This window comes from Takifugu rubripes, chromosome 22 (assembly GCF_901000725.2).
Source record: "Takifugu rubripes chromosome 22, fTakRub1.2, whole genome shotgun sequence".
In the NCBI taxonomy this organism is placed as follows: Eukaryota; Metazoa; Chordata; class Actinopteri; order Tetraodontiformes; family Tetraodontidae; genus Takifugu; species Takifugu rubripes.
The window spans coordinates 8,728,909-8,740,220 of record NC_042306.1 but is presented as its reverse complement, the minus strand read 5'-3'; the positions used below and the strand labels follow the sequence as shown (position 1 = coordinate 8,740,220).

Genomic DNA, 11,312 nt, shown 5'->3' with positions numbered 1-11,312 from the left:
ACTTCTTGTTCATGCAGAACGCTTCCATATTGTGTTGGTCCTTAATTTTCCAATATGTTGCACAATTACCGGTAATTCACAGAAGGAAGTCAAACACTTAACAATTACTTTCAAGTCATATTTATTAAAATTAGTTTCTCTCAAAATGAAAAAAAAAAACCTACACATAAAGGGGAGACCAGTGACAAACAGGGGTTGGGGAGATTAAAAGCTTCTTGCATTATTTCTGCATGTCATATTGTTTTGTGCTTTGGACTTTAAAACGGGGGGGAAAAAATCACATCGACAGTTTGATTAAAAAAAAATTTGATTTGAAGTAAAACTATAAAGGTGTTCCATGTTCTACTGCCAATATTGTCATTACTGAAAAGAAACAAAACAGCTTTCCCAAGTTGCTTGTTCTATATTGGCCCAAGCTAGGTCCTCTGCAGTCACATGACAGTATATCTCCCATTTCACTGATGCACTGTTCCAGAGTCTGCTCTGCTTTCCAAAATGAGGAGCTCATGTCAATAAGATGGCTTCAGTTTATTTCACCAGAGCTAACAGGAGGTTAGCAGGCAGCGTGACCTTCCCCAAGACCGAGTCCTTCTCTCATACGGGAAGAAAATGTGGAGGCTTCAGACGAGTTCAAGAACCTGCATGAGGGAAAAAAAAAAGAGGGGTTCTGATGTTCTGCTACATTTAAAAAGCACATAATTATGATGTGTCGTATTTGGTCGGTAAAAGGACATGAAAACACAAACCTTGATTGTTCCTTGACTGTTTGCAGCAATCAGTACATTGGATTCCTAAGAAAATAAATATGATCATTAATAACAGCATATTCTACAATCTTAATGAATATTTGTTTGTTAGACAATGATGCTCCAACTTGTTAAAATGTGACATGTAAATAAATATATATCTGTGATCACTATGTTCAACTAACTGTTGAAAAATTGTTTTCACATCTCTAAAGGCCTGCTAACATTCCCTGAGTCCACATAGAGTTCATCCCATACCATAGCAATATTTAGGAAGTCAGATGCATCTGGATCATTTTAATCTGTCTGCAGCTACAGAAACCACAAGGGCAACTGGACATGACATCAAAACATCCTAACAAAACTCTTCCTTTTGCAAACTGCATCTACAGCCAAAGGCCTGACATCTGATACCCTTTATAGGATCAGGAAGTGGGTAAGACATCATGTTTCTCTTGAATCTTATCTTGGGCTTTGATGATTAGGAGGTGAACTCACCCCATCGGGCAGTGCTCTCCAGCACACAGCACTCACAAACTCATTGGTGTCATCCTCCTTCTTGTCTTTGTCCAGGACACTTTTTACTGTATCAAATTTGAAGGTTAACAGTGTCTTGGAAAGTCCTTTGTAGTAAAGATATAGGGAGTTGTTTTCACTGCCTGCAAGCATGTGCACAAACACACACAACAATTATATACATTTTTAAAAAAAAATCTGGATCTTCAAAAATCAGTTTCAGTTCAGGAAGCATCAGTATGACGGCTAATGCATAGGGTCCTCACCACAGGCAATATAATCTCCATTAGAAGCCAGACCCACAAAGTTCTTCTCATTGATGTGACCCTTGAAGGAACGCAGACAGTGAGGTTTGCCGACATTCCACAGCTTTAGCTGACTGTCTGTCGACCTGAAAAATTAAAGGAGTAAACGCTTAGTGAGAGATGAGATTGTAGCTTTTAATGACATGTCAAACTGAATTTAAATTGTTATGACAAGATCAATCAAAAAACAGATAACATTGGCCCAAGATTGAACCATTTGCTCTTTCAGTATCTTTGTTTCTGTAAATCTCATTTTGTCTAAAGTGAAAAATGGACAACCCAGCCGCCAAAGGTTGGTAACGTTCATAAATATATAGCCAGACGTTTCCTAGAGTTCAGGGCAATATTTGGTCCATTTGGAACACACACTAAATAGTCAGGTTTACTTTAAACCTAATGTGAACTTTTTTCTTTCTTTTAAACCACATGTGAACAAGCAACCAACAATAAACCTTGAGTAAGGGACTCCGGTGGACCTGGTTACTTGACCGAGTGGGCCTATCCAACAGATATCAATTCAATGTAATGTAAACAATAAATTCCAAATGGGCCCTTTGTTTATGAGCAGAGAGACTAATTCTCAAAAAACAACAAAACTACTAGACAGACACACCCAGGACTTACAAGGAATAGTACAATAAATACATTCTAAATGATATTAAATCAAATATATAGAAGTAACCAGATGTAAAAAGCCAGAGTGCGAATGATTTGGTTGCTTTTCAGATAGATGGTGATCTAAAAGATAATTGTTGTACAGTCTAGAGATGGTAGCACAACCAAAGGGCAAGAACTGACTCATTGAATACAGGACTTTTCCAGCTGTGATTTCAAAATATTACATTATTGACTCAATGATGAGCAGTTCAATCATTTTGACCTTGCCTTTTTTGTCTTTCAGTTCATCATGAAACATTATCTTCAAGCTTGGTGGACATTTGTTGTTTTAAATAAGAAATATTTAACTCCAAATTTACACAAATTGGAGCATGAAATCAAGTTTGATAATAAAAAGGCTTCAACAACTTACGCAGAAACAATTTCTTCTCCGCTGACAAACTTGGCATAGGACACGGCCTTCCTGTGACCCTTGAACACCATGATCGGCTGCTTAGTGTTACGCAGATCATAGTAATGGACACAGTGGTCTGCAAACACAAAAAACACAGGCATGAGACCACGCTACTGTGTACAAAGTTGATCAGTTTGATTGGAAATAGCTGCAGGTCCAGTCATATCCAGTAAGGCCCAGGCAGGCAGCCACAGTGAAATGACGTAAAATACCTTACATGACATTTATTAAAATGTGTATTTTACCAGTTGATTTTCAAAGAATGGTGTATTGTGCCTGCTGGCTCTCAATACAGTGCCCCTTTTTTCATTGAAGCAACAAAACAACTTCAAGGTCAATGAGAAGCTTCTTTTTTCCAGGCTTACGGGAAAATTAGAGACACAAGGACCTGGGTAACATACCTGAGGCAATTTGTTTTTGAATAAAACTTTCTGTGCTGTCTAGTTTATTCAATGCAAGTTATATAAAGGAGGAGTCATGTAAGACATTCCATATTACTATTTTTCCCTTTCTTGGAAGAACTGTTTCATCTGGAGCACCAGGGTTTTTGTGAGCAGGCTTAATCTTACCTGCACAGCCAAAGGCCAGATGATACCTGGAGGTTGGACTGAATTTAACACAGCAGACATTAGCTTTGGCCTCGATGCTGGCTACAGAGTTGTCAAGGTTGGTGGACCATAACTTCACTGGGGAAGAAAAGCAGTGGGTAAATAGGGGGTCTGCCTGAAACTGGAACATCATGATTAAGATTAAGATTAAGATGAACTTTATTCATCCCCGTGGGGAAATGAATTAAATGATGTAGTTACCTTTAGCGTCATCAGAACCAGAGGCTAGAAGTTTGGGGTCCATGAGATTGAAGTCAACACTCCAACACCTTTTTTCATGTTCCTAAAACAAAAGACATCTCAGACTGAAATATAATGAATTTACGATGTATAAGCCGCTACTTTTTTCCTAGGCGTCGAACCCTATTTATGTTTTTCTAATTGACGAGCTTCATGCCACCAAAGCACATCAGACCAATAAAGTCACAGTGTGCCAATCAAATGCACTTACACAACGGTATAATTATTTAGATCCTTAATTTGGCACTTCATGCACGCAATGCACACCGTCATCATGGAATATAAAGGAAGAAATTCATTTTATGCAGCTTTTAAGTTCAATGCGATCGATCTGGCTGTAACAGAAGGAAATAGAGCTGCTGCACGTAAGTTAAGCATCAATGAATCCAAGGTGAGACGCTGGAGACGGCAGCACAAAGAACTGTCCCAGTGCAAAAAGACAACAAAAGTTTTCCAAGGACAAAAAAGGATGATGGCCTGAACTTGAAAGCAGTCTTAAAGACTGAATAAACACACAGAGAGCAGATGGCTGAAGGGGTTCCACCGTGCACATCCGACTGAAGGCCCAAAGAATCACCAACAAAATGAAAATTGTAGATTTGGACCAACATAGTGTCTCAGATTTATGAGAAGAGATAACCTGATCGTCCGTGCATAGACGACTTTGTGTCAGCAACTTACTCCCAACTATGAGGAAAAAATAAAATAATTCCTCAAATTCACTCAAGCAAAGATAGCGTAGAATTCGACTGGATGGGACAGTTAATATTGTGCAATATATGTGAAAGATATGTGGAAAAAAAGGGGTCCCCCATCTCTGCTTAAATACTGTCTGTGGTACTGACGTAGACTCCTGTGGCCTATAGTCAAATGCATACATGTAAAAAGTTGATTATTAACTACCATAATTACCGGCGTGGCTTATACTTAGGTGCGCCTTATACACCAGAAATTTCAGTAGCTATTATTCGTGAAATGCAATGCTACAAATAAACTTTCCATAAAGTTGTACACCAACCTGGTAGACTTTGGACTTCTGGCCTGTGAATCCATCCCACAGAATGACGGTGCCCTCATAGTCGCTGCTGGCGAGAAGGTTCTTGTGGTAGCTGCTCCAGCTGATACAGCTGCAACAAAGAACATCCATGTGATTTTTTTCCCCTCAAAGACCCAGGTTCACATTTAAAAAGTGTTATTTTATTTCTATTTTTTGAAGTCTAACCATGTGTTTCTGATTTTTGTGTTAAAAAAACAACAACACATAAAAGGAAGTATGAACATTTCATAATACAATACAAAAAGGACTCATGCAATCATTCAGGACACCGGACTTTATGTTATAATACTTACATTTGCCCAAATACTACATTTGACCTTTTAAAATGTAATCCTTGTTCAACATTTTGTGTTTTTGACTCATCTCACACAGTAATGTTTTCAGTAGCTTTTCCAAGGTTATTGGTGCTGTAAGGTTTTATCAGTTCTGTCACATGACTATTTTTTTTTTTAATAATTCTGGTAGGGTCTCCCATTTGTGTATTGTTTCGGGGATTTTTTTTTAATCTGCTCATAATGATCGCTGAAAGCTTTCATGTATTAAACAAACTTACACATTACAATACTTTTAAGATGTAGAATGACATCTGATACCATTAGAAGACACATCCATCACAAATCACGAAGGCACTCAACATGGTGTGACAAGTATTTGGTTTCTACTGTTTCTAGAGAAGATTGTAATAATCTGTAAAACATATATCAAAATGGCAAAACACCCGAGACATAATACAAGCAATCGTATAAATTGCTTGATTAAATTAACACTTAACTGCTCGGCTCTATTGTGATTAATAATAACAACAATAAAATGTGAACTAAATTCAGCGGTAATCTTATTAGGATCAGCTACCAAGGGAAGCTAATTGTTGCTTATCATCTAAAGAAATTTCTAATTTTAAATAAGGCTGGGTCATTTAAAAAAAAAAAAAAAAAGCCTACTTAATGCATATGTGTGCAGCAAGGTTGTGTCCTTTTCCTTTAACATGATCCTTATTATTATAATTGATTATAATTTCAATTGCATCTCACGTTGATTTTTCAGAATTCTGTGTCCCAGTACATTTGGCCTACCTGATTTTGGAATTGCAGGTCATTTCATTAACGGGATAGTGGATGTCAACTGCATCCTGGATTACTGTGCCATACTCAAACACCTTGATCTTCTTGGTCACACCAGCAATGGCAAAATAGTCACAGTCACGGTCAAACTCAATACTGCAACACAAACCATAAAAAAAGCAGGGATGAAACAACAGGTAAGACATCGTCGCAAAACACTGTAAAACGAGAAAATTAATAATGGGTAACTTTTAATTGTTTTACCTCGAAACAATACTGGAGCCATTATAGAGGTCGCTGGCATATGAGAGAGTGGCAAGAGGGCGTACAGAATTGTAGCGGGTAAATTTAGCCAGACACTCCATAAAATCATCCAACTGGTTCATGTTCCGACTTTCCTCTGAGCACAACAGACACAGAATACTGAATGTTTTAGGACAACCTCCAGTCTCAGTTGTGTATCTCAAACTTGACTGAAATCAACACATCATCAGAGAATATATCACACTGCTCACTTATAGATAATTACCTGTGATGTGCGACATTTTGTTGGAGAAGTAGCACTGCTCCAGATCCTCAAAGTGAGCTGTCAATCTTTTCCTTCTTGATGCCAGTGTGCTGTTGTACCACGTCTGCCTCTTGCCCTGGCAAACAATAACAAGTGTCAACCCCTTGCTACAGAAATTCTGACCACGATTGTATGTAACAGTACTTTCAGTCCAAAATAAAGTACTAGAATATTCAAATGCAGGTAAAGAAAGGAGGTTAAATTTCACCTCAGTTCAATGCAAAAAAAACAATTACAATGATTAAAAACAATTACAATTACTTTACAATCACGTTAGAATCACTTTTCAGGTTTTGGTACCACAGAAAATCTATCCCTCAATCATATCTTGACTGTTTCTTTGACAAATTTGTCTTGGTACCATGTGGTTTTATCACTGTCCAAAAAGCTCCAGTTTCATATCATATCAAATTGGAAATGTTTTCACAGGTAAAATCAGTAGGCTAAAGAAGAAATTAGTTTCTAAGACGTACCTGGTTTGTTCCACCAAATCCGGGAGGCTGGCTGTAGTCTGGCGGGTCTATAATACTACTACAGCTACACAAGAAATAAAGTAAGGGATACATGACGGTACATGGCACACTGATACCAAACACTAAGAAAATCTAGTATGATTTCCAATTAGAAGCTAAATCAATTAGAGGCTAAATCAAACTTTTACTATTAAACTAATCTGGGGGATCCAGAATAATGGGACAGAAGTTGCAGCAGATTGTACTGGAGGGATGCTCTCATTCATAATTGGACTGTACCTGGGCGCTGGTGATGGAGCCTCAACATTAGGTACTGTGCATTCAGCCTCCATCGGAGAGTACAGCCCGCTCATCTCCTGGAAGGTGACGGAACATAAGTGGGCTTTAATATATTTAGTTCATCACACAAATTAGAATAGGGTATGCAGGAAAATAAGGCTCAGTTAATTCACCTCAACACGCTTAATGTCTTCTTCAAGGAAGTTTAACTCTTTCTGCAGTTGTTCTAGTTGCTGTTGACAGAGTGGGAAAACATGAACATCCTTGCAGACATTCAAGAGATCTAAAAAAAAATTCCCCACTTTTCATTTATTATTAATAGTTTTTAAAAACTACATTATTTTGCTCTTAGGCTAGGATGTGATTGCAAAATATTCTCTTAATACTAAACCTCTTTCTTGTTTCTCCGAGCTTCTTTCAGAAACTCCATCAGGATTTGTCTCTGAGCTGCCTGGGATTCCTAAAGATTCAAATTATTAACAAAAATAAATGAAAAAGTGTATTCAAAACAGCAACAGATGCTTCAGGAATACAAGCATGACGACAGCTCCAATGATGTTCTGGTCATCTGAAACCATTAATGCAATGAAAGATAAAAGATACCAATTGACACATGAAGTCCAGCATCTTGGGGGCTTTTTTTTTTTTTTTTACTAAGAATTATATTTTACAAAGCATTCTATCAATACAGGTAAACTTTTAAAACAAACCAGCAGTTGGAAGATAAAATTTTGATAAGGAGCTACGATCCAAAATCCTGAGAAGTAAAAACTGACTTGCTTTCTCAGAGTGGAAACTGGACGGATGACCATCTCACATTGACAAAAGTATCACTTTACAAAAGTAAATCACTGTGCTTTCCGAAAGGTTATGTTAAATGCCTGATATGTTATGTTAAATGTCTGATATCGGTGTAATAGCAAGAAAATGGGTGTGTGTGTAGTGTAAAGCACTAATGACACAACCTGAAAATATAATATGAAAATGTTTTGCCTGATAACTTCTGAGGCCAGCACGTTCTTGACAAGTGTTTTGATGTTTCCTTCAAAAACCCTTCTATTGAGCACATGAAGGTAGCAACAGACGACAGAAATTACCCAAAGACCCCTCCTTACCGCCTCCAGCTGCTTCTTCTTTTGGATCAGGAGCTCCAGCATCAGATTGACATTTGCCAGGTCCAAGTTCTCCTGGTCAGGATTCAAAGCATCCTGGAATATCTGCCACCTAGACCCATTCTGGATATCAGAGGAGGTTTTTAAAAACTGTGATGGCCCCAAGAGTCACAGCATTATAGGATGAAGGGCTTTGAAAGATACTATATGAAATGAATGTGCTGTACTCACAGGATGGTCTAATTTCAGTCTCTTCTCCTCTGACATTTGTTTCTGTTTCAGGATCAGTTCATTGACTTCAGGGATTTCACAGATGGAAATGGCCAAAAGGAGATCAATTAAAAAAGATTAGCTACGTCCCACGTTGTTAATAAACCACAATTCTAGCCTTAACGGGTAGTCAAAGCCACATTAACATTAGAGTTGAACTTAATTTACGATAAGACAAATTGTACACAGGAGATGGAACATTTGTCAGTGGCTCATTGTAACTGAATAGCATTCATGAATCAGACATTCAAATGTGTTAGCAATGTACCGGTATATATTTGCATCTAGACTGTGAAAAAAGACAGGAACAACAGCATCACTCGTGTCCTCACCATTACCTCTGGCTACAGTGCCTCACTATAATGACCTTTTAGAGGATCTACCATCAAGAATTTTGCTACATTTAGTCAAACACTCAAATCGACACAAATGGTCTGCAGCTACTTTACCAAGAGGTGGGCATAATGTAGAACTGGCCAAGAGAGGATGGGAGAGACTCATCTCTGAGGTCAAGAAACAACTCTGAGTGACAGCGAAAGATCTGAATATATCACTTCATAAGTCTGCAGTAAAACACACAAGCTGTCGATGGCAGGAAACCACCAAAGAGGCTGCTGCTTCCTTAAAAGACCATTGAAGAGAACACACAGCTCTCTATCTGTCATGAAAAAAGTCACTGCATCATCATGAATACATCATCCTACTTTTAAGACATGGACATCACAAAAACCCAGTATTTGCACAAAGAAGGCTAAAGAGAAGGGCTGATAAAGAATAAATGAAAATCCAGACCTGACACCTACTCAAGTGCTGAATCTTAACAGAGCTGTGCACAAAAAAACCACCCACAAATCTACAAAGAATGCATGAACTTTAAGCTTAAGGGTGATTAAAGTGGTTCTACAAAACACTGATTCATGTGTAATTCTTGTTCAGACACTGTATTCTACTACTTTTAAAACATACTAAAAATGACTTGTATTATGCACAGCTTTTTTTCCCACCACTGCCAGACAGGTGGATCAGTTCTCATAAAGTGTAAATGTGAATTCATGAATACCTACCAAGAAAGTTTGGGTAAAGCTGATCCACATTGTCCACAATATAGTTACATTTGGGGCATCTGTTGCTATCTTCCAGGCTTTGACGGATACATTTAAAACTAAAGGTGACAGAAATCACAGAAAAGTGTCAAAAACACTGACACAGGACAGCGCAGAGAAAAATGTTTCACCAAGATAAGTGATTCGACGTAACCTATAATTGAAATGATTCAGATCAGGGACATTAGAGGCTATGTACATGCATTATGCACTATTAATATGCATGATGGAATTATGTTCTTGGCAAAAGATCCTTCAATGATCTCACATAGATCTAGGATTAATTTCCAAATACGTGTCCCATACTTACCAAAAACTGTGTCCACACTTTGTCATATGTGCCTCTTCAATCATTTCGAAGCAGATGGGGCTGGAAGAGCAGACACTGTCAAAACTCTGCTAACAGTCACAGTGTTAACGTCAATAGTAAGAAAACTAACCAAACAAAATCGTTGCTTTTGTCTTCGTATGAATTCAACAAGCCATTGTAAAGGGGAGTTTGATGATGGGCTTTCTTTCTGCTGCCTGAAGATCCGGAGGGTCTGCTCAGAGATGCGAAACCGCCCCGGCCAGACGGCACAGCGGCCAAAGTTGGCACCGACAAGCCGCTGGCAGCTGCCAAGGTCCGAGAGGGCACAACAGTTCCAGAATTGTTACCGTTACTGATGGCGGCGTTGGATCCACCACCGTTTGAATTGCTGGTACCGCTGCTTGTGCCGGGCACAGAACTCGCCCCACCAGCATTTTGCTGTGGCCGGTTGCCCGACATCACTTTAAACCGACTAGTAACTCCTTAAAATCCGCTGTGTTGATGTTCAAAGCATCCGGACAGTGCGGCCACTTGGGTTACTTCTGAAGGATGGCTAGCTAGCTGTCTTGCTTGTGTGCTATCATCCTGGAACGAACCGTATCCAAACACCCAGCATATTTATACGTGTATGCTTATGTTTGCCTCACATTTGTTACTGACCGTATATGAGAACAAAGACAAGAACACGAAGGCTAAAAATGGTTTAAAAAAACGATCCCAACTGCAATATACCAGGGATTAGCCGGCTAGATACTATTAGCTACATAAGAAAAATCTCTCAGTTTTCTCGATTACCCACACAGGTAGCCAGTGTGTGCCTGGTTTTGAAATAGCACCACCTAACGACATGGAGCTTAACTGCACCTTGCAGGCTATTATGGACATTTGGAAAATAAATTAGGGATGAGCTGCACAGCATTTCTGACCTTGATAACACAATTTGTGACATGTTATATTAAGGTGCTCTGTTCATTCATAAATAAACCAAAGATCGCACTGAGTAGAAAGACATCATTTTGATGATCTTGATTAGTATTTAATGTATACAACTTTTAAAATACAAGTTTTTAATGTAATTTTCATCAGGCAATAACAGACACACAAATAGGCACAAATTACATTTGTATTTATTTATTTTACCATTTTGGAAAACAAACAATAAGCACAAAGCTACAAGAAGTATGGGTGCACCACAGTTGCCCCAAAGATTTCCCAAGCACACATTGTATTGCTTCAAATCTTTTCTCCAAGTATTCATCAGCTATCCAAAAACATATACATTAGGTTGTCTGATGACTCTAGTTTACCCTTCTGTCTGAATATGTGAATGACTCATACGTGTTCCATATTACAGACCAGTCACCTGTTTGATTCTTGACCCCAAGTAGAAATAAAAAGGTACAAAGAGTGGATAGATGGATGTATGATTTCAGTTGGATCCACAGAATACTGTCACTACCAAGGAAAAGAAAACTGTCACATCATTTACAGGCCCACTTATAACAACAAATTAAACCTTAAAAAGCATTAACATACAGTTATTCACACTCACAGCCCACTACTGGCTTTTCTTGGTTTCACCTTCACATGGG

At 38.4% G+C, this 11,312-nt stretch overlaps 1 protein-coding gene across 1 annotated transcript; it reads right to left on the bottom strand.

Annotated features, from left to right (window-relative positions):
* Positions 1-104: 104 nt before the first annotated feature.
* cop1 (COP1 E3 ubiquitin ligase) lies at positions 105-10,546 on the bottom strand. The gene is made up of 20 exons (XM_003975541.3): positions 9,851-10,546; positions 9,721-9,780; positions 9,372-9,469; positions 8,269-8,333; positions 8,041-8,160; positions 7,317-7,385; positions 7,099-7,158; positions 6,926-7,002; positions 6,647-6,710; positions 6,135-6,249; positions 5,870-6,005; positions 5,618-5,761; positions 4,506-4,614; positions 3,449-3,530; positions 3,209-3,325; positions 2,598-2,715; positions 1,529-1,653; positions 1,245-1,405; positions 747-791; positions 105-638 (listed from the first exon to the last, which is right to left on the bottom strand). Exons 1-20 carry the CDS (start codon positions 10,177-10,179, stop codon positions 621-623), a joined length of 2,112 nt encoding a protein of 703 aa, XP_003975590.1. The 5' UTR covers positions 10,180-10,546; the 3' UTR covers positions 105-620.
* Between the last annotated feature and the right edge of the window lie 766 nt (positions 10,547-11,312).